This window comes from Plectrocnemia conspersa, unplaced genomic scaffold (assembly GCF_051122295.1).
Source record: "Plectrocnemia conspersa isolate PC_06_02 unplaced genomic scaffold, ASM5112229v1 ptg000002l, whole genome shotgun sequence".
In the NCBI taxonomy this organism is placed as follows: domain Eukaryota; kingdom Metazoa; phylum Arthropoda; class Insecta; order Trichoptera; family Polycentropodidae; genus Plectrocnemia; species Plectrocnemia conspersa.
The window spans coordinates 10,846,712-10,871,902 of record NW_028277166.1 but is presented as its reverse complement, the minus strand read 5'-3'; the positions used below and the strand labels follow the sequence as shown (position 1 = coordinate 10,871,902).

At 31.2% G+C, this 25,191-nt stretch overlaps 2 protein-coding genes across 2 annotated transcripts in view; both read left to right on the top strand.

The window, feature by feature from the left end:
- The window catches only part of LOC148237633 (uncharacterized), a 28,533-nt gene extending 12,191 nt beyond the window's left edge, over positions 1-16,342 (top strand). The window contains exon 2 of the mRNA XM_088205520.1: positions 15,567-16,342. Within this exon, the coding sequence (XP_088061646.1) occupies positions 15,567-15,856 (290 nt within the window). The 3' untranslated portion in view covers positions 15,857-16,342. The remainder of the gene's footprint in view (positions 1-15,566) is intronic.
- Positions 16,343-18,906: 2,564 nt separating this feature from the next.
- On the top strand, positions 18,907-24,334 carry Bmcp (uncoupling protein Bmcp mitochondrial). The gene is made up of 7 exons (XM_088205249.1): positions 18,907-19,010; positions 19,370-19,517; positions 19,621-19,825; positions 22,397-22,480; positions 22,549-22,728; positions 22,803-22,892; positions 23,121-24,334. Exons 1-7 carry the CDS (start codon positions 18,947-18,949, stop codon positions 23,238-23,240), a joined length of 891 nt encoding a protein of 296 aa, XP_088061375.1. The 5' UTR covers positions 18,907-18,946; the 3' UTR covers positions 23,241-24,334.
- Positions 24,335-25,191: the final 857 nt, after the last annotated feature.

Genomic DNA, 25,191 nt, shown 5'->3' with positions numbered 1-25,191 from the left:
CCATCTCGGTGGTAACATTTTGCTAGAGAAACTTCCACTAAAGATCTCGGAATCACTTTCGAGAGCAAATGGAGGTTCTCTCTACACATACACGACGTCTGTGATAAATCTTCCAAGATGCTCGGCTTTGTTATGAAGAATGCCTTTCACTTTGACGATCCGTCAGTTATTCGCATCCTCTATGACACCTTAGTTCGTAGCATTCTTGAATTGGGATCTATAATTTGGAATCCACGAATAGCCAAATATTCCCTTTTAGTGGAAAAATTCAAAAAATGTATTTAAGATACCTTTACAAAAGGACATTTGGTTATTATCCGTACTTATATCCCAGCGCCTTTCTTTTAGAAGCGTTGGGATATGATTCGCTGAGTTCTCGCAGAAAGCTGTATGTCGCTAAGCATTTTTTCAAATTACTAAAAGGTGCTGTCGACAATCCAGCTATTCTCGAGGAATTCCAGTTTTGGGTTCCGGAACATTTTCGAGGATCACGATCGAGACCTCTTTTGATGGCCGTTAGGGCTAGTACATCCGCACTTGTCGACTCGCCTATAGCTGTGTGTTAATACGCTGGCATTACATATTGACTTATTTAATGTTAGATACGAGGATCTGATCCAGTTTGTATCATTTAATTTTAAATTTTTTTGTTATGTTTAAGTATTGTTATATTTATGTATATATACGTTTTTTATGTTTTATAAATTTAAAATTTGTTTTCGATCATCGTGGCGCATTGGGATAACCTGTTAGGCCACGATGGTCTTAATTTAATCTAAAAAATAATAAATAAATATTGACATATTTCATACATATTTCGTTGTTCTGCTGCAAGAAGTCAATTGTATACAAAAGTAATTATGCTAACGTAGAATGCAAAAAAATACTCTTTTATCCATACACTTTTAAATAAATTGTAAAGCTTTTCATCGACATCTCAAAAAAAATATTATAATAGTAATTACTTCTTACAAACTTTCGGTCTTATTCTCCCATGACTTTTAGCTCATCTATTACCTAATCAACTAATATAATGCAATCTGACAACTCTTCTCATTCACCCCACGATTGTTTCTCGTTTTTGTAATGTCGCGCGGCACTTAAGTGTAGCCACGTGTAAAAAATAAAATAGAATAGCCCATAACCGATAATACGTGCCATTTAAGCGTTATCGCTACGTTTGTCCGTGTCGTATTTACGACCCTCTAATATGCAAATTGTGTCGAGCCTGTCATTTTATTTTTACGGTCTTATCTGTAACTGCCATCGGTTTTACTGTCTCGGCGAGTATCCGATCGATACACTTTTTTATTTTGTACTATCGCGAATTTTCACAATGTCTCCCAGTAACAGAGATTATTCAGTAATGTCTGGCCTAGATAGCAATAATGTATTATTTTAATCTCGACATTAATACAGTTTATTAGATGATCTTATTTCGATCGTATCTTCCTTGAACACAAGATTATGATTTGTTTAATATTTAAACGGAACTAAAATTTGCCTTATTATTTATTTTTAACCAATTTCCTCAGTTGATATCGATTGATATACCATCTTAAATTTATTTATGATTTTTTTAACATAGCCTTTCGTATCAATTATTCACTAAATATATTCTTTAAGATTTGCGATAAAAGTCGCTTAGTAACTATTATTTTTATTGTATAATAGTAGTGTATCTAGTGTTATGACACGTGCGTGATATTCACACTATCTATTCGTATATTTTTTAAACCATTGAAGTGTAATGTTACATAATGTATTGCAAACGCATGTCATTAATGCACTTCCTATGTCCGTATCTTCAGGTACTTAATTAGTGTAGAAGTGCATTTTTGTTATCGACATTACATCATTGTTTTCTTTGTTCAAACTGTTCATAATTTATAATTTATTGTTTTATGATGAATTGTACAATTGCTGTGAATAAAGAAGTTATTCTTGTTAACTGTTTTTAATATACTAATTTTATATATAATTATTGAAATTTTAGTGAAGACTATATACATATATTAATAATGCCTGTCTAAAAAAAAGTATATTTTTTTTGGCGTCCTTCCACAAATATCTCGAAAAAGCGTCTTGTCCGTTATGCCTGCGCTACACTCTCTGGAAGTTGTCCGAATCGAAGTTACAACTGAAGTCGGCCGTGACCTACGACTTCGAATAAGTGACAACACTGCCGCAAATTTCATATGCCGTCCGGACGGCGGCTTCTGTAAAGTACAGCTGGCATATTTGCGCGCGATCAAAAAATGTGCCAAATAATCGCAATTCTTAAATTGTCATTTTTGTCAAAAGTTTGTATGGGCACTCACCAATACAGTATCAGTGAAAACTTTTCGGTCGTAAATATTCAATTTACGCAAAATTTTTGTCGGCTTTTACAAAATGTCATAAGGCATAAAAATGATACTTCAGAATACGAACACCACATCTGTGACTATCCTAGAATTTGTCGCCATCGATTCTAAATAAGAATTCGTTATGGTGTGACATTTATATAAACCGTTCTAGAAAAATACATAAGGATATTCGAAACGATTTTTTTTAACAAAATCAAGTACCACTAATTATTTTTTAATTATTTAATTTTATATGAAAAAAAATATAATAACGATATCTGTTAGAAGAATATACTATCAAAAACATAATTAATCCATTTTGGTGCCCTAAAATATTCAAAGATGTCAGTAAGAGTCTGTTGAAGTCCCCGATAAGCATTTGGTATTATAAATTGACCACGTGACCACGATACAGCGCTCGACATGCGTGTTAACCATAGGACGCCTACGCGTTTACTGAAATTGAACCGAGTTACTCGTTCTATCTCAATTTGCGAAACACCATATCATTATCTCTCTCACTCTCGTCACTTAACACGCGAGAGAGCGAAAGAGGAAGTATCTCACCGCAAGTGCTCGATAGAGCAGCTCCGACTTCAGTCCTTTTGTTGACAATGGTCAGAAGCGCTCGAAGCTGGCCAAGTCGACTGAATTACCCCCACTTTACCTCCCGTTCTCGGTAACCTCGGACAACTTCCGAGAGATTTTAGAGCGGACAGAACCGAACTAGACCGAAGTAACCCCGAAGTAGCCCACTATATTCTCCGTCCTTGGCCAACCTTGGCCAACTTCCAGAGGTGTAGTGCAAGCATTAGGCGGGAACCAATGATGCATATCAATGTTTTTGGATTATTTCAATACTAAATATTTATATTCATGCAGTCCATAAAATCTTTCTAAGGAAATATTATATGTATATCAAAGTCGCGTTATTCACTTTTAAAAATCACGTGCATCCAACATTATACCATAACACCTGTGAATAAATAAATTAAAGCTCTTTCTGCAATTTATTGAACACCCATTTTTTTTATTTGCCATAATATTCACTTTACTCTGTTCAGAAATCACAGTAAGTAGGCAGCATTTCATTTCATTGATTTGATTAAGTCGCATCACTCGGCTTCTATAACTGTTTTAACTGGATTAAAAACTGGAAATATTATATCATGAATGTTGAGTACTTATTGCCATTTTTAACATAAAAACACACTTTTTAGATATGTTCAATCTAAAATATATTAATATTTTTTATAAACTTTTAATTTACTTAGCTTTGAGCAAAATAGTATCTCTGATAGTAATCTGATGCCTGGAATTTGCTGGAATGTCAAATTATTTCCTAATCAAACTTTCTAATATCAACTTTGTAACACTTGTTCGTATGTTATGCTCATAAAAAATACATTTGTGTATGTTAAACTAAACAAATGGGTGCAACGTGAATTAAGCTAAAACGCAATTCATGTGGCACCCATTTTGATATCAACACGTGCTGTGGCTAAATATCGTTCCAAAAATGAGCGTTCTCAGAAATTATCTTACTACAGGATAATAGACTGAAATATAAACGGTAGGGAATTTATCTAACAATTCTTCAACAGCTACAAAATTTAAGTATACTCAATAGATTTTCATTCAACATCACGATTTACCCAATTTATTCTTTAAGCTGTTCTTATAAATCGTCAATTTTATTATAATAGTTTTTAGGATCATGTCTATTTTTACCAATCACAGAAATTTTAATAAGCTATATAGGCATATAGCTGATAAATATATTTGCAAACGTTTACATGATATTATAAATGCGTACAAACATAGTAATCCTATTATTATCAACACATGGTAAAATTTGTATGACTTATGGGACTTCAATTACAATTTTATCTATCAGCCAAAAATATGATATAATGAGTGGGCTCCAGTAATCTAAAGCGGGACTCATGTTAAGTAGCTCTAATTATATTTTATTTCTTATAACAATTCTTACTTGACGGGTAAGCGTGTTATGGCCATTATAAAAATAAACATTAAATATATGTATATAAAAAAATAATCATGGCGCACACCTAAAACTTATGAGCACTATTTCACATTTTTGTAGCAAGCTTGTGTTTAGCAAACTCGTTGATAAGCTAGATGGGTCATGTAAGAGAACCGTTCTCAAGCGCTGAGGTCCTGCCCATTATGGATAAGAAAAAGGGACGCGATCGCGACTCTCTATGGCACTTTACAATCACCAGACACCGCCACTTCAAAAATTGCTCTCTTGAGTAGAACGCCACAAGGATACAAATACGGATACGACCCGTACTCCCTCCTGTAAAAATAGCTTACAAATTTTCTTTGAATTTTCTCCAACAACATACTACTACGCTTCATATCTGTACCTTACTTATATTTTTTTGATAGGACACAAATATTAATTAGGCATTATAAAAATTAAGAATAGAGTTAAGTTATTAAATAACATATTAAGAAAATCTATTAGGCTGTAGAAAGATAATTTCTTAGAACGCTTATTTTTAAAACGGTACTTGGCCTCAAAGCTTCGGCCATTGACGGGGCGCGCAATTTGAAACGAATACAAAAGCATTTTAAATTATTCAAATGCTCTATGCTTATAGCAAATGCTTAGAATTCGCGGCGCATTTAAGTAAGTATTAGCAAGTTCAGAATAAATATTTACAATAATATGTTTATAGTTATAGACAGAACGTGATTTGAAATTTAAGCGGTAGTTAGAACATATCTTTGTTTCTAAAGTTTGTCCAGCTTACGATGATCTTTGTTATACCAATTGAAGTTCGGCTTTACATAGACAATTGAACCGTGTTGTTGTTTATTTTTAGTTCGAACTATAAAATTTAGGTCAATCAATATTCATCGTAATGACAACAACCAAAACAGTTGTGAACAAAAGCTAATAGTTCGAAGATTATTCTCATCATAAAACTTTTTCTATAGCTGCATGAAATTGTTCACAATTAATAATTAAGTGTAGCAATACCTACTCGTAGATGTTGATTGACACTTTACTGTAATGCATTTGTTTCATAATGTTTCAACCACAGATTCATAGAAGTTTATATAATTTTAAGAAAAATCTATATTAATATAAATCTTCTAAAAATGACAATTTACTCATTTTTCACATTCGCAGTAAAAAACGATAAAATATAAACATGACCGATATCAACACAGCGACGTTTAAGAAAAATGTTTATACTTCAATGTTTAAACAATGATTAACTCGAATTGTGTTGGAACAATGATGTTATGAAACCGTGTTTCGCAATTGAATTATATTATATTTATATGGACAATAAAACTATGTGTGTATTAATCATTAAAGTATTGTATATTGATAATAATATATTTATGATAAATAAAAATAAAATATTTAAAAGCCTCTGTAAAATATGTACGTGACTTTTATCAAATAGAAAATGCATTAATTAATCACTAAGCTCATTGTCTAGTAATTAAAAGAAAAATATTTCATTAAAAACTCATAAATGTTAATTGGAAATATGTTTTTTTTTACAAACAATATTATAAATTTATGAATTACAATAATAAATTTAATTCACACATTGGCACAGTTACACTATCGAGTTGCCTTAAATAATTGAATATATCAATGCAATATTCTATCTGACGTATACATACGTTTAATAGATTTAGACCTTTGCTAATTGACCTTTATTTTCATAATTCATAATAAAACTACAAGGTTTTATTGTGTAATTATGATTTAAATGTTTCAAAAAGCTTGCCATCTTATTTCACGTATTTTTTTAACGAATACTAAAACTGCAGCTGAATATTTATGTAGTATTTTGTAATTAGAAATACCTGACGATATTTTTTATCAAGAGTATACATGACATAACCTAATACATTATTATCATATTAAAATGTAAATAAATGTATGTATAATATTATAATTCTTCACAGATTCATCGAACATAGCAATATGTTTTACTCTGCAAAAGTCACGCATAGATGTGTATTTAAAAAATGTTAATAAATATATTGTGCTATCATTAAAAAGCGTAATTACATGTTTTCGCTTCTTGATTATTCATAATTAAGCCGTTTTTGCCACCATTTCATTTGAGATAACTCTTGAAACTTTTTATTATAAGTGCACCACTAACTGTGATTTCTGAACAGAGTCTCTGTTTATAGCTTCTCTATTTAATAGATGTTCAGTTTTTTTAATAGGCTCGTTGCTAACAGATACTTAACATAAGTAACCTCCTGTATATGGGTCAGTTTGTCGATGGTATTCAATTTTATATTCATTAAAAAATGCAATTTACGACCAACGCGGCGCGACGCGACAGCTACACAACGCATCGATTTTAGTTTATATTTAGTTAATGGATATCGATCCATTGTTCGGTTGTAGTTCTACATGACCATACATGCATTTTTATTATGATTATAAAAGGATATATTGTATACTATATTGTCTATAAACGCCGATTTTATCTCGTCGCTCTATCTAATTTGTATATCGGTCGAACAATACGACACTTTTCATCGGTCTGATGAACTCGACGAAAATATAGTTTAATGTGCTTTCGATCATATCTGGCTAGTGTTGAAATAATAAAATTTAGCTGCCATATAAAACAGATAAAACAGAAATTAGTGAGATTTTATAGACAATTGACAAATTATTATAATATAATATCAGAAGCTCTAGATTTATTTTTATTGCCCCTCTCTTTATTATTGCTGCTTAAGAGTAGATATATTTTATTAATACTACTTAAAACATGCATCAAATTATGCATCTGGATGGCAAAATGTTAACTTACAACATGATTTGCTCTGCGACTAATTGAAATACGATAAATCTTTGCTGCGTTTTGAGAAATCAATGAGCCTCTTTTTTGCCTCTACGTGATTTTTAACCCTTCATGTGCTAGGTGCGGATAAATCCGAATCACTGTATACAGCTCTTAAGTACAAAATTCGGATTTATCCTACGCAATAAGAAATAATAGATTTTTTAAAGTGCTTAATTTTCAAAATATACTTCCATAAAAAGTATAATTAATATCTTATTGTACTCTGAGAATTATAATTTATGACATTAAAATACGATTAATGTTATTGTATCATACTTAGGCCAGATACTTTTACTTCTACCCCTATCTGCATTTTTCAATTAAATACGTAAACTGTCCACGGGTGTACAAAATATGCATCTATATAAAATTTTATCTTATTTTGGATGCGCGCCAGGGAACGACGAACAATAAAAAATTGACCCCGTTTCAATGCGCATAATGCAAGGATAAGAAAAATATCTAATAATGCGCTACTCGAGCTCGCGAACAATTATTTGCAAATTTCCTTATCATCAGAGGCGAGTCGTTGAAATTGAAATTTTCGTGATAACGAGCTCTCACGGCTGCTTGATGTCGAAACAATACTATAAGTGACAAATTACCGAACGTTGTGGTAGTAATTAAATTGTCGCTTCCGGGGATGATAGCTGCTATTGACAAATAACACTCAGATTGCAATGAAGGTGGAATAACACATGATGGGCGAATTGGTAAAGTAAATTATTGATTTAAGCTATTTCGGTGCGACTGTCGAGACGTTAATAATAAATTAATGTAGATGTGCTAACGTAGTAACGTACACAAATATTTAAAATAAAAATACTGCACATAGTTCAAAACCAAAATAAATATTGTAATTTAGAATTTGTAATAACAAGTTTGGCATGAAGTAAATTGTGGGTCTCAGTTCATCGTAATTTATTGGAAAAGTTAGGTTGTAGGCCATCAATATTGGACATTGAGAATTCGCACAGTTTTTCTCTTTTTAGCGAATTGGAAGATAATTGAATAATTGTTTATGTGGATCATTTAAAACAGCTTTACAATTTCTTTCCGTGATCTACTCAGAATGAATATTTCGGCCTGTTGATCCTGTTGAGTATTGGGGTACGTAGACTACTAAAAACTGAATTCTAAATCCAAAAACGTGTGTACATGTTTATATTTTGTGAGTTCGGCACATGTCAAATGTTTCATAGGGTTGATCAGAGCCGACTGCCGTTAAAACGCTTAAAGAATTCATACAACATACAAAATAAGCGTCAACATACCCCCCACCATGAAACGTTAGTTTCATAATAACGGGCCTTACAAGTGTTTGTTCTCTGTTTAAAGTACAAAAAAACAATAATTTACATAATTTTGACTTTGCAAGTCAGTCTTGTAATGTATTTTGCTAACGTTTGTCGTATTACAATTGTAAATTAATATTTAATTAAATATTATTAAACATATTTAAAAAAATATAAAAATACATTGAACTGCCGGAACTATAAGCCCATTATGCTCCATTAGACATGAAAAGTCCAAATACATTTTCACCAGTAGATATATTTTTCTACTAGTGAAAATATAATTTAACTGATAGGCGCTAATATGTTGCTCTAAAATGTCCATTTGCTGTCAAACACAAACCTAACCTAATGAAAGTTCTAAAATTACTTATAGTTTTAGAACTTGTATTAGGTCAAGTCCAAAATACAAACTAAGTCAACTCATCTCTTATCTCTGTACTTATTCTTTCACTTAGGATGAATAAGTACAGACAGACATCGCATCTCACATATTGCTCCATAGTCTGCATTTTGATATAACACTATGCTTAAAAAATATTATAGCTATCCTTTCCGATATTACTATGGGTTTTTAATATAAGAAGGCTTATCAATGTATATTTAAACCGAATTTTGGTCAATAGGAGAGCGCAAAAGCAATAAAATCGGCACGATTTTATTGCTTTTGACGTGGATTTTTAACTTCTGGGAAGGGATAATTGTTTTTTGCGCAATCAAAATTTAGTTTAGATGTGCTCTATTCGATTTTCACTCGTAATATTTTTATAAAAAGTCTTAATATTATATAAACGCTTAATAATCGACCGGTTTTACTGCGATGGCACGATTTTATTGCTTTTGACCTGGACTGAAAACTGAAAATCGAAAATGTCGCAACGGTGGCTAATTTTTATATTTATTTGTAGCATGGAAAGGGTTAACTCATATATATTATTATTTATTTAAGTAATTATATTACGATATTAAAAAATACATAAAATGCCATTTTTGTCATGTTGTTTTCCCAGGGCCCGGGTTCACTCTCGGCGGCCCTGGTTAGAGATGTGAATGTGTTGAACAATCCCCTATGTTAAAGAGTAGTGAAATTTGAGTATAAAGCAAGCAAAGAAATTATGTTTTCCCATGTGGTGCATAATACCCTTGCGGAAGTAGTTAAATAGCTTCCTTTTCTCACCAAGAGGATAGTTTCGTAATAAGATCCTCAATAACCAGCTCTTTGTTTTGAAATTTAACTCCTTAAAACTACCCCTATGCTACAACGCGGGTGGCTTATTATAATGTAAATGCATATTCACAGACTTTATATATTTTTTATTTTTTAAATATAATTAAGTGCGTAATTTCTGGTACGCGTATTTCTAGATGATTGTGACGCCACGTCGTTTGACAAAATACTACAATATTTAATGTAAACTAAATCAAACCCAAACCTAACCTAATGATAGCTTAAAAACTATAGTTTCGTTTAGTTTGAACAACAAATGTACGTTTCGCAACAGTAAAATCGATTTTTATAAAGATTTTAGAGTGGCATATAATTTCACATGCGCATATCAGTTAAATTATATTTTTACTAGTATATATATATATCTACCGGTGAAAATGTATTCTAATATGAATTTTACTGAAACATTAGTGTTAATAAATACAACTTCACTAGTAATGTAATAATCAGGCGCGTACGGTGAGATACTTTCCCTTCCGCTCGCTCGTGTGTTAAGTGACGAGAGCGAGTGAGAGATAAGGGCGTGCATTACACGCGTTCCACTTACTCTCGTCACACACAACACGCGAGCGAGCGAAAGGAAAAGTATCTCACCATACGCGCCTGGTAGTAATACACATTTACTGTAACATACATACTACATATCATACTTTCCATCACAACTTATCGAAACATATATGTATTAATGGTTACACAAATACATTTAATATGAAAGTTGCGCAGCAAATAAATTGAACAGACGATATATTTTATTGTTAGTTATAAAATTTCGACTTTCAGTAATAATACATAAGATTTTTACCAAAATCGCAAACAAATATAAAAGTTTAACTGCTAAATTGAAACAATAGTTTTATATTGTATATATTTATAATGTAATCCTTTGCTTTGCATTTTTATGTATTTGACTTTTACTTTCTTCCGTAATAAGGCTTAATATTTTATCATATATGTTAAATTTTATCGTCAGTTTTGGCAGAACCCTTGTATAATAAGCTCTGTGTCATAAATAAATGTATAGATACAAATAATCCTACCTTACTGACCCACATTTGTTGGCACTCAGTTGTGGCATATTTGGTACGACGCGTGGACGACCCTAGAATAATAAAAATAAACAACCCCGCAAAGGCTGAGTTTTACCTAAAAATAATGTTACGCCTTCTGGCACCGCTTTGGTTTACCGCCGTAGTTATTCAACTGGGAAGTTAGATAATCGATACAGCCTTTTCGAACGCGCGATTGACCTCCAAACGTAATGATTTTTCCCGAGTCACTGACCGCGAATGTTGTGCTTTTTGATTAATCTTATTGATGATAGTATACACAGTTTATGGAATGTGTTAAATGTGATGTATAGTTGGCGATTTTGCGATGAGAAAATTTTAGCAAGGTCGCGCTCATGTGGATGTACTGTACAACTTCCTTGTACGTCTGTTGGGACTTGTTGGCTCATCGATCCGGCCAACATCTGGTCGGGTGTTGTGACGTCTGTAAATCCCTGGTGACCTTCTGACGGAAGCTGCAGAACGTGCACATCCGTGAACCTTCGCCGAGAGGCGAGAGTGAAAATATATCCTTCGCCACCTAAGTTTAATTTGTACATATTATCTGTCTGTGGTTATGATATTTGTTTAAGTTCCATCGCATTAGCAGTGTTGCAGTGTTGAGACGACCATAACTTGCTCAGTTAATTGTTGTGAAAATGTCGTCCATAGATGACCCTCGATCACATGTAGACTTAACGAGTCTTATCTCACTAGACGAGGTCGGATGGTTGAGTCCTACGCTGTAAATTATTATTTCCAAAAATGTATTATAGCAATATTGCTGTTTTAACAATTCAATGCTGTAGAAACAGCTTATGCCTGATTTCTTCATGACAGTCCAGATGAAGTATGTTTATCATCTTAGTGTTATCTATTATTCTTACTTTTCGGCGATCATCTTAAATTATTTTTTAAAATAGATGCCATTGAGCATCATAGAAAACTTTAATTTAATATTAAGAATCTATGTGTGAGGTCATCCTCTAATTCAGGGGTCAACATTTGTTTGTACAGGGCCGGATCGGAAATATTTTTAATTTGGGGGGTCAGAATGCAAAATTTGAGTGATCTTAAAAAAAATAAAACGCAATTTTCTCTAAAGTTTACAATATAAACATATATTTTAATATTTTATTTATTCGAATACACTATGAATTTTGCCATCTATCGCAAATTCTCAAAAGGCGTGTCTCTTGTATATTTTAAAAACAGCTTAGGAACCACTGGGTAAAGTAAAAAATCGATATAATTTACTTTGTTATTAAATTGTCTATTGATGTTACTCACAATGTACTCAAAACTTTTAGCAAGTAGTTGTTGATTGTGTTTACACCGTCGTAATGCATTGGGTTTACACTTGTCATGTAGCAAAGGAAGATTTACAATAAATACATATATTGGAGAAAGTGTTATTATTACTTGTTCTAAATATAGATAAATTAGACTTGTGTATGTATAAATACAAGCTTCAATAAATTGTAAACAAGCGTAAATGACACAAAGAGTTACACAATAAAAAGTAAAATTGTAATATTTTAGCATTTTGATCGGTTCCTTGAACAGATGGCGATATTGTCATGATTATAATTATTCATTCAAGATGTTTTTTTTTATTTGCATCGTGCATTTTTTGTGAGTTTGCTTTGCAACTGTTGATTTAATGGCTCAAATCACATGGCAATGTATAGATTTTATAGAAAACTAAATGCGACTGTATTATATTAGATATATTTATGATTTTGCCATTTATAGTCAAGCGTATAAAAAGTAAGAAAATTACGTCAGTGCAAGTAATGCCAAGCCTCTCGAGTACCCAAGATTTTCCATGATCAGTGCTATAATAAAAAATCATATTAAAATATGCAAAATTCACAGGGAGCCGCCAGACTTTTAAATCTCTGTTGTAAAAGTTTAATTCAACGGACGCACTCCCGAGATTAGCTTGCCATAATTTTTATTTTTGGATTAATGTAATAAAACGTCTAAATTTATGATGGCAAACCGTCGCACATTGTGTGAATATCGTTAAAATGGCGATTGATAGCGACGTCCCGTTATGACACCAATGAATAATCGATATCATCAAGGTTCTTACTTTGGATTTGATAATTCATACAAAGTGGCAAATGAATAATTTATTTTACATTCAAAATTAATCAAGGTTAGACAGCGCTATTTATGTGCTTATAGTAATCGATATTATAGATAAAACAGCAATGTATATTTTGATTTTCTTAATATTATACTTCCTCAATGTATGATATGTGAAAATAGCAAGCTAAATATTATATGTATATAAATATACATATACATTTGGTTTACGATTGGTAACGTTAAAGCTGAATATATTGCATAAAACGTGAAATAATCATTTCGTTGTATAGTCGTGGTGATTATTGTTGTCGTGAGCGTTATTTTTGTATTACACATAAACTATAAATATTTTTTTACTTATAGAACGTATAGTTATAGTTTTTGTTAAAGATTGTAATAAAAAATGACAAGATATAGTCGCATAAAAAGTCGACTAAAATGAACTAATAATGGTTTTACAAATACTAATTCATAACAAGTTTATAGTATTAAAAATTTATTTTTTGTTATTAAAATCGATTTAATCTATTATGTTTAATGTTGCGTAACAAATACTAATAACTAATAAAATAGCTCTGCCTGTATCTATTAAAATTATTATGCTGTGGATCATGGCCATCTTTTTATCGACTTACGTATGATTTATTTGGTCCTAATCAGACGGCAACCGCCTCGCAATAATTAAATATTATTAATTCACAACATTATTGTTATAATGATTTATTAAAAGTTATTCTGCATCGTGTTTGTGAACAAACGAAGTTTTATTTTTGCGTTATGTATTTTAAAAGCGTTTTATGATTATGTTTTCATTTCTGTTTAATAAAAAAAATATGATGGGAGATATGTGGACATAATCTTGATACATTGTAAAAATAAGTAAATAATATGTTTTAACATGTTTTCCCTTTTTACTTAATATTACCTAAGTAAAAAAAGTATTTTGAAATGTATCATGCGACCTTTAAAATTTACACACGTATGTTTCGGGTTTTGAGACCGAAGGGGCTTGACTTTGCAGCCAAAACAAACGCTGAAAAAACTGGAAATATTTTATTTTATAAGCGTATTACCACATAGATATGTATATGGAAATGTAGCTGGGCCTATACGGTGGTGGAATCGAAATGACAAGTCTTGGAAGTCAAATAGTCTTCGTTATAGTGTCGATTTAAATTATTGTTGATTGTGATCTGTCATGTGGTGGTCGTGCAGATAAATCGCTGACTCGTGCTGCAACCCCTTGGAGTTAATTCGCTCATATTGCTGGTTCGATACAGCTCTGGCGAATCAAAGATGAGAACGTTGTTGGGCCAAACGCATCGCTTCTTGGACACACCTACGAAGTATATTTATACATTAAAAGTGAAACTGCCAGGTGACCACTTTTGGCAATTGTTAACAAAAATAAAAATAAAAATAGTCCCTTTGCGCAGGGTAGAACCCATTGTCTATCGCGCATCCTTTCATACAAAGGGTAGTGTTATCGATACTTATGGATGCTTACGAGTGATTAATCCCGGGACGGATAATATTAACAATTATTAACGCAATTTCTTAGTCCCGATATTTTATTTAAATGGTCGTTAGAATGACCTCTAAATTAATTGTACAAGTAAAAGAAACCCACACAACGACAACAATTAGTTAACGTGTTATAGCTATTTGGCACATCAAGCAAAAACTAAGTTTGCACCCCCTCCACGTGTATATTATCAACACCGACCTATTACAAACAATTTGCTATTTCCATTTACTGAATAAAATTATATTATAAAATGGTTTCAGTCTAACATTGTTACAATAGCAACTAGTATACTTTTATTGTTACCCTGTTGTAATGCATAAGGTTAGTGCCTTTCGTGTTTTACCGGAAAATAACAATGATAATTTTATCTGTTATTTTTAATAACCAGTTTTATCTTTTCAATGTTAATAATAGTATAGAGATATGGTAATTCTTATATTATTTTAATATTTCCTGATAGTTCGTAGGAAAAGTACTTCAGTTTATTCCTAAACTCGTATTTCGAACCATATCTTACACAAGATTAAATGTCCCCGATTTAAACAAAGATAATTCATTATTCTGTCAGTTTTTAGTTATTAGTCCGATCGTTACGGTTCACTTGAAAGAGGCTATCGATACCTTGACTTTGTAATGTTATTGTATTATTGATTTGCGGTCAAAGCAAAGCTAATAATTATTATAAATGATAAACAAGGTTGAGCCAACTCGAGAATTGCTCGCAGTGCTTATGTTTATTTGCAAATTTGCGTACCATTGTGTAAACAAATATTGTTGACGGGAGATCATGCAGATTATTATCGAGTGAGTGAAGTAAAATCGCAAATTTATGATAATTGAATAGTCGGCGATTGGCACTACGTTTCATTTCTGCGCGCATTCCAAGAATGTACACATTTAAGAATTTATGTTGTCTTTTGACAATGCGAGCAAGCGTTTACAATAATTATTACTTCCACGGTGGTCTAACAATGTGTGGTGGCACAGAAGCTTTTAAAATAATGACCAAAGGCTCTTGTTGTTCTCGGAACGCTCTTAAAACTTTCCTTCGATAATAACAATAACGATTTGTGACATCGGTTCCATAATAGCTCAGAACCAGTTCTTCGAATGTTTTTCAATGATTCGATTATAAAAATGTTGTATTCTTTTCCAGAAATGGAGGCGAGATCTAGAGCAGAGATGGGGAACGTGGAAAATGGCGAGAGAGAGTCTCTCCCCAGTTACTCGATCGTATCAGGCCTTCCCACTTACGAAGAGGCGCTGAATCAGCTGAAATCGGCCAAATCATCCACAAGCGCAGGCACGGAAGTCCCTCAAGTTCCTCTACCCCCTTCGACGCCTACGACCACGACTACGTTGGCCAAGTTATCAGTAGCTGAACTACTGACTCTTTATAGGCAACCGTCTCAATTGTCGAGCACGAGTGATACAACCAAGTCTTAATTATATTATAATTTATAAGTCGCATTTTATTTTAAACATTCCATTTAAATAGTATTAATGTAAATATTATATCTACGACATATTTATGTATTTAAAAATATGATATTGACCACAAAATATACATAAAAAACATATGTTATATCTTAGTTTTAACAATGTAAATACATATTTAATTAGAACGCGATAATTATTATTTTAATATAAAATATTTTTGTACTTAATAATTTTATTAGTTATTATGTTGCATTTATTTAATTTTTATATTAGTGTGCGTTTAAATTCAACGTGATCTTAAGAATTATATAAAATATATATAATTAACTAACAAGTGTGTATTAAATGCACCGGCATGATTATTTGCACGAAAATAAACTGTTTTATTTTTGTATTATGTACATATATCTGACAAAAATATGAATAATTCGAATGTGATAATGTATATATATAAAATCCGTGCTCAAAAATAAAAACGGCTATATTTGATTATGTTTTGTTTTATTTTTTCTTTGGTTTATCCAGTTGATCATTGGGTAAACGTTCAAATAAAAGGTAAAAAATTGCTCAAATAAATAGCAAACTATTGCACACAGAAGAGACTGAATTCTTCGTATAAAGTAATAGTGTATTTAGCATCGAAGCGAAAAATTTTTGCATTAACCTATTTTTTCGAATGATATTTTCAAGTGTAGTGTATGTGGTTTTTGAGGGCTACTTAAATAAACGACCTTTTTTAGAGAGCTGGCGTGGATGCGGGGTGTTAGACCGTTGTCATGGTGAGAGAAATATTTAGCCAGTTGTTAAAAAACCACCCGCTTCACAGGTTGAGCGGTGGTGTGGAAACACTGGGAACTGTCAGAACACCGCCACACAAGTAATGTAAATAATTGCTATTTAATGCCTCGAAGCATATTTTTCTCATTATTTTAAAAATACTATCTGTTACTTGTCATTTTATTTATGTCTTAGCCCATAAAATTGACAATGGCCGAGAATAAAATGCATATCCGACAATGCATACGAATTAAAAAAGGAAGTATTGCAACTACCGCGACTAAAATATTTGTGATGTAACGAAAACGCGAACTTGTTGCTTTTCAATCAACAAGTTTTTTTTGTAAAGAATTTGCTTATCAAAGTTGATTATTACATAGTAAATGCAAATTTTCAAGGAAAATTAGAGAAAATTTGTTTATTGATCATTTACATGTAATACGACTGGATTGAAATCAGAAATGAAAAAATTAGAGTTTGGTTAGCGCTTTTGCTATATCAAATCTAACTAATAGGCAATTAAGACACCAGGCAAAAGTGAGTTATTAAATGTGTAGTGTATTATTATTGATTAATACATGCCGTTTAGTATTGCAAACAGCTTTGGCCGGAGGTTTTAGGAAATTGTTATATCAGCCCCAAAATATTCGTATTTTTATTCTAATATTATATAATTAAATACTAATAGTTTTATACCCAACAAAAATCGCAGAATACAAAATAAATGTATAACTATTTAAAAAAAATATTATAGAAATATTTTAAAAACAATTTTAAGAAACACTGGCGTAATTCAATTCAATACTATTCTAAATGTATGTTGCATCTTCCAAACCAACGGTATTTATATTGTATATAAATATAAGTTATTTTAAATACAATTTGTATATCAGATATATTTTACTAGGTAGTGTCCTTAATATTGCGCAATATCTCTAATCCAAAAATGAGAATCGTTACAGTTTTTATTCTTGATACTTCTTCTAAAACTTTTATAACTCCTTGTTACTACAAGCGGATTGATTTTATGCTCTCTATTTCAAATTTATAATAAAGGATTTGGTGTTAAAAGACATTTTTTTAATATTCCCCACCTATTACTAATGTGGAGGAACGATTTAGTTAGCTACGCTGGCAGCACTAATCGGTGGTGTGGGAATCTGCTTTGGTGATGCGATGGAAGGAAATATCTCGGTCGACGTTTGCTGATCGTAACTGTATATCAGTGCAAATAATCTTCCAGTGCAAATAATCTTCTTCTAATAAGATATATTTGGTTATAAGCTGCTCAGATGGTTATTAACGTATTATTTCTGCATCACTGCTAACAAATGCAGATATTTCATTTTCTTAATTAAGTGTTTTCAACTTTTCTGTACTTCAACCTCCGTTTTTCATAATATAATTGTTGCGCTCCCCTCACTTTTCGTAACAATCTAATTCCATAAATACCATCTTAATATGTATTTGTTTATTAAATGAACTAAAAAACAATATACCATATTTTGTATCAATATAACTTTTATACAGCAAAATTATATATTTATTATAAGTAATAATAACTTTTAATATATTAAACAAATCTTACAAACATATAATATTATACATGCAACATAATAATTTTAATTACTAAGCGAGATCGATACTTTATCTTTAAAACAGCTACAGCGGAAAACTCAGTTACACATAAGTAAGATGTTACAAATAGCAATATAATTTCTACAGCTTTGTTTGTTAAAGTATTAAAATCTTTCTATACTCGTAGGCAAAACGTAACAATATTTTTTTTTTGAAACATTTGTTTTAATGTGTGCCACAAGATAAGTTAATTATCATTTCTTGCCGTTTTGAATTTTAATTTTATCTTTAACCCAGTTACGTAATTATCCATCTTAAATGGATATTATTTTTAAACAATTAAAAATACTTGATTACACAGTTTTTAAATTCACCTCAATATTTATTTAGAAGTGTACTAAGAGTAAAGCGTTTCGTTTCATATAACAATGTAGTTTTTTGTTTGTTTATATTGAAAAATTATATTTTGGTAACATCTGTACGGTCCTCCTGCAATATTCTCGGCCCCCAATAGGGGGGTGGACCCCACAAATTAAAAACCACTGTTTTAATTTTTACAATGGAAAAAAATAAATACTAATAAAGATTTTTTTGAAATGTTCTCACGCATTATAAATGTATGGTAGAATTATTGTAATAATAATTTGTAAATTAAATTATTTTGCATTATTAAAGCTGGCAATACTTTATATGCTGCTAACATTGGCAGCACTGTCTGTTTGACAGCCGGCGTCGTCGAGCATGGCGGCGCGCGATTGGCGCCCATTCATTTATGGTGGTGTAGCTTCGATTATAGCCGAATTTGGTAAATAAACACATTAAAAACAATCATAAACTTATTAACTAATATATCGCCATTGATCATATTTTTATCTAACGAAAATTTTAAATTGCGCGAAAAGGAATGACATTTTTATTTTTTTTAACCTTAAACTTATTAATGAAAGTCATTAAAAATGAATTATAGAAGTAATGCGTCGATTCATATTTATGATGACGCACGATGTCTTTGTATTACGTCATTTTTCCTGTTTGTTCTGTTTGCCCTTACTCTATTTTTAGGTTGCGTCAAACAAATATAACCTATAATATTGTACAACAATATTTTATTCTTCAACTAATTTCATGCACGTGTAATGGTTTTGTGTTCATAATTGATTTCAGGCACGTTTCCGATCGATACGACTAAAACGAGATTGCAAATCCAGGGTCAAAAAATAGATTCTAAGCATACTCAGTTGAAATATAGTGGCATGACAGATGCCTTTTTGAAGATTTCAAAGCAAGAAGGTGCCATTGCTCTATATTCCGGGTAAATATACACATTTTATTATTGTTATGACCTTGCTTATGCAAATAATAAAAATATAGTCACGGTTTATACGTAATTTAATTACAATTTACTTGCTTTATAGAATCTGGCCAGCTGTTTTACGACAGGCGACATATGGTACTATTAAATTTGGAACGTATTATTCGCTGAAAAGACTGATAGCACACCAATACGGTTCTAAAGACGTAAAGGAGAACGTTTGGCTAAATATCGGCTGTGCCGCATTTGCCGGAGCATTTTCCAGTGCTATTGCAAATCCTACCGATGTTTTGAAAGTTCGCATGCAGGTTTGTAAATTATGCATAAATTTGCAATTATTTTAAATATTTATTACTTGAAAGAATAACAAAACTGATAATAAATGTTTGTTTATTAGGGTTCAGTATATTATTAATTGCTGTGTTTTTTTTATCTGCTTTGTAGCTATACATATGTTAGGTCAATTAATATTCAAATAAAAATATAAATGACGCAATAAAAATACAGTTCTTAGTACATACTAGAAATAGTGTTAAATTCTTAGGAATTTATATACTTTTTTATTATATAAGTTAATCTATCAGCAATATACAAAAAACAATAACATTTTTTCAAAATGCAGCTGTACTATAGAAAACTGCGCACTGACAGAATTTTATGTAAAAATATCAACACGAAAATCGCATCATAAAATATGCCTAAAAAAACAAAAATAATAATCTTCTTCTATGGACAAATTCCATAACATTTTAGGGGGGCAGGTGGGGGCATTTGCCCCCTCTTGAATTAGGCCAGAAAAATGCATATCATTTAATGAAATACTATGAATCTTAAAGAAATTGAAATATTAAAAAACAACCACTGACTTGCCAATACTCCCTCCCCCCCCCCGCCTTCCGAAAAGATCTGAAATGCCCATAATTCTAAACCAAAAATTTTCAGATTATCCCTCAAAGAAAACTAAAAAAAAACAGTCTTGAATGTATCCCAAAAATATTTTTTTAAATATGTCATTTCAGTAAAATCATATCGAAATACATTTTCACCAATATTTTTTGCAATGAAAATATGATTTATCTGGCAGGTGCTAGTAAAATTTTTTGATTTCAATTTTTCTATATGTAGTAATATATATTTACATACTTATCATTATTTATTTACATGTGATGTATAAATGTTATTGTCAATGTGTATTTTTCGGTGAAGTTACATTTTCACTAGTAGATATATATTTCCAGTAGCAAAAATATAATTTCACTGATATGCTCCTCTAAAATGTCTATGAAACTCAATTTGCGAAACGTCCATTTGCTGTTCAAACCCAAACCTAATCTAATGAAAGTTCTTAAACTATTTATATATAAAAAATATAAAACTGCTTATAACTTTTATTAGGTCAAGTCAAAAATACAAAGTAAGCCAACTCGTCACTCAAGAGAAAATAAGCTGAAGAAGTACCGACAGACTTCGCATATTGCTACATACTTTGTCTACATTTGGATTTTACACTATGCTTTAAAAATATGATAGCAATCCTTACCGATATAACTATGGACTAATCAAAGTGTATTTAAACCGAATTTTAGTCAATAGGAGGGCACAAAAACAATTATCACTTCTCAGAAGTAAAAAATTCACGCCAAAAACAATAAAATCGTGTCGGCGCCATTGCACGATTTTATTGCTTTTGATGTGGATTCTTGACTTCTGAGAAGTGATAATTGTTTTTTGCGCCCTCGTTTTGGTCAAAATTCGGGTTAGATGCGCTTTATTCGATTTTCACTTAACATAAGTTGTAAAATTGTTATAAAAAAATCTTAACATCAACGCCAGATAACCAAGCATTTCCACTGCAACGGTACGATTTTTTTGCTTTTGATCCCCTTGAATTTGGCCAGAAAATGGCATGTTAAAAATATTAATAAAACAACCACTGGCTGGCCAAGTTTTATCCTCTGCTGAAAAATGTGTAACTGTCATCCTTGCCAGCGGCTCCTTTTAGTTTAAGAAAAGCATGAATAAGCAGAGGTTTCTTTCCCTGAATTATTTTGTGCAAAACTAGATTCTGTTTTTACCTGCTATCAAAGAACAATTGTATGTGTCATAGGTTATAATTATTAAACACATTCTTGCATTATTTGTACCGTTCACATTAAATCTTGTTTTGTGTTAATTGCTTTCTGCAATACTGGTATTCTATTTTCCTGACATTCCTTTTAGCCAGGCTGCTATAACACGATTATGCAAGAGAAAAATCCATTAGCTTTTATGAATTTACAAATCTTGTACAATTTAACAAAGTGACGATTATGGATGGTTAACTAATCAACGATTTAAAACCACTCAAAAGAAAAAAGTCACAGAACAGTATGGGTCAAATTTAATTTGTGTCTTTGTCTCTGATAAAAAATTACGGTGTCATTTTACAATCTCTTATGTTTATGTACATAAAAGACGCTTTGATCTCTATTATTGAAGGGAATAAATAAAGTCATAATATTATTTTTCATTTACATTTCAAAAACATTCATTCCATAGATGGCAGAACAATAAGTTTTACTAGATTTTGCAGATAGACATTACAAAACCCTTCGTTAAACATCATAGGTCAAAAAATATATGTTCTACCCGTCCCATAGATTGCCATTAGCGAATACGACGGGTAGTATTACCTGAGCTGTCAGCTAAGTGTTAATATTAGCGAACCATTCCGACTCAACTCATCAACTTTAATAATTACGTTTTCAGTTGGAAATGAGAAAGGTTCTTCTTCGGTCTATAAACCATTTAAAAATATTTGTTGCAATGAAATAAACAAAACGTTCTGTTACGATGGTGTCCATTTAACTTTAACATGAAATTTGTATTTTTTTGTTTAGATTCATGGAAAAGGCTCAAAACAAAGTTTAGTTAAATGTTTCAAGGAGATTTACATTAACGAAGGTGTCGCTGGTTTATGGCGGGTAAGATTTTTACTTGTTATTTTAAGATTACTTAAATGGAGCAATTGGATATGCAAATTTTCTTATAGGGAGTTGGACCGACTGCTCAACGAGCCGGCGTCATCGCCGCAGTAGAACTTCCTGTATATGATTTTTGCAAACATAGATTAACCAATTTCATGGGCGATAGTGTAATTAATCATTTTACGTCGAGTTTCATTGCCAGCTTGGGAAGTGTTATTGCATCGACTCCACTCGACGTCATCAGGGTTAGCTTTGAGATAACATGCATTATCAACAGTATCATAATTGCGATATGAAATCATATTTTTTTTTATTACAGACTAGGCTTATGAATCAACGCAATTTAAAAATGAACACGATACCGCCAGTCGAAATTATCTATAAAGGAACTATTGATTGCGCCGTTCAGGTAAATATATATTTTTACTTCACTAACTACACTCAAATAAGTTAAACTATATTCTCGTATGAGTGAATTTATAAATACGATATTTTACATCATGTTTTGCTTATCAGTATAATGTTCAAATATAAAAGTACATGTAAGATAACATAAACATAATTTTATGATAATTGCCTGTGCAAACTAGTCACAAGTATTCATAAAATATATTTTTTTTTAATTAAATATTTTCAGACTGTTCGCAGTGAAGGTTTTGGAGCATTATACAAAGGATTCATTCCAGCTTGGCTACGGATGGGACCCTGGAACATTATATTTTTCATTACGTATGAGCAGTTAAAGAATTGGTACTGAACGAATCTGATGCCATACTTAAGATTGATCTGTTTATTCTAATGGTATATACATCTTCAACCTTTAAAGTATTCTAAAATCATGTGATATTTATTTTATATTTTTTTCTCTCACTAAAATGTTTAATTCTATGATTCTATCCAAACTTTATGACTTAATCGGATTGAAAAATTGAAAACAGTATTATGTTTGATGATGTATATACAAAAAGTATTTTTATATACTATGCGGATAGTGCCTCAGATTAAGGTTGCATTTTGAATGGTGAATAATGATAAGCTGAAATGTTTAGAATAGTCTTATATATTTTAATAATTTATTTTATACCGTTATCATTTATTTAAACAAAAAGCTCAGCATATAAATATAATTAATTGCACAAAAAAATAGTAAAACATAACGGTGCTAAAATTACATATAATGTTATTGCAATTTAAATATTTGAGCCATTTATTTAGCATTTACAGATTTTCCACTTATACTACTTTTTTTTATTCTATGTAATATATTACGAAACATCTAAGATTTTGTAAGTTTCCTATATTGATACTTTAATTTATGCGTGACCTTTCGTACTTAACATTTCGGTCAATTCTATTCTAGTTTTAGAATTCGTGATACTGAATTGTTTATGTATATATTTTTTGATCGCTTTGTTCCTATAAACATAATTACCTGTATAGTAAATTATATAGGGAGAAAAATGGAAGTGTCTCCTAGAGGCGTCCGATTAAATTAGTTAGAAAAATGTCCATAGTGACGATTGAAGCATTCGTTACTTGAGCACCTTCGAATATTTATCATAGATGTTGTAGTTGTCAAGACTGTATTTAACCAAAGCGTTTGACGTCACAAAAAGTTTCTTCAATGTTAGGGATGATAATCTCGTATTTTACATTTATTTTATATTAGTGTTTAGTGTATTACGATATCTGAAGAAAAGGGAATGTTTTTTCTGTGATGTCTTTATTTTATAAGAAGCCCGAGACTATCGAGTGAAATTATAACTAAAATAGTGAAACTTTTGCTTGTGTTATCTCGTTTTAAGTTATTAACGCTTATGTTGTTATACCAAATATATAGTTTATTCCAGTTTTAAGTCTTTTATTTTTATCTACAGTATATTCAGATTGGAAAAAAAACATTACAGTCCAGAAATAGTCATGTTTAAGAACTTATTTATAAAAAACTAATAATAGTTAATATTTTGATGATAAAAAGAGCCAACTGCAAAGTCACTAAGTTGGTTATTATGTTTTACATGAAGGACCAAGAAAAATGAAAAGGAATTAAATTACTTTCATGTGGCTAGTATTTCTCCTCGATAAAAATGTTAAATCGATAATTCTCATTTCTCGAAAAATTTTATAAAGCATTTTTTATTATATAAACATAAATTTGTACAAATATTTTTAAGAGGTTTACAACCACTGCCCTTTTTATAACGCTGCATAAGTGAAGGCGGGTTCATGCCTAATATGCATATTCTTGGAAGGTTTTAATAGAGGTCAGGGAGTGACAGAAACTTGTTCGCAAATTTTTATTATTCGAACTCGCCTTATTTTTGCTTGCATAATAAAAGAAGACACTCGGATAAGAAATCTTTCTGGATGTGTTCGTGCCAGATGTTTGAAAATATGCATATTTCCTCGGAAGATCGAAAGTATTTGAATGATCAACAATTTTTTTGCAATTTTTATTATTCTAACCGGTCGGCGGCTTTATCTTTGCTTTGGTGATTGATCTAAGAACCCGCTCCGATAAAAATAAATTATGCATGGAAATCGGCAGAATGCAAAACGATTTAGGGCTATTTTTATTTTTAGATAATCCAAAAAGGTTTTTTTTTATATTGTTTTTGTAAAGTAGCAACAGCTGCTATTGACAATTGTCTCATGATAATAATTGACAACCGAAGGAGCCTTAAAATTTTTTTTATAACAATTGGAAA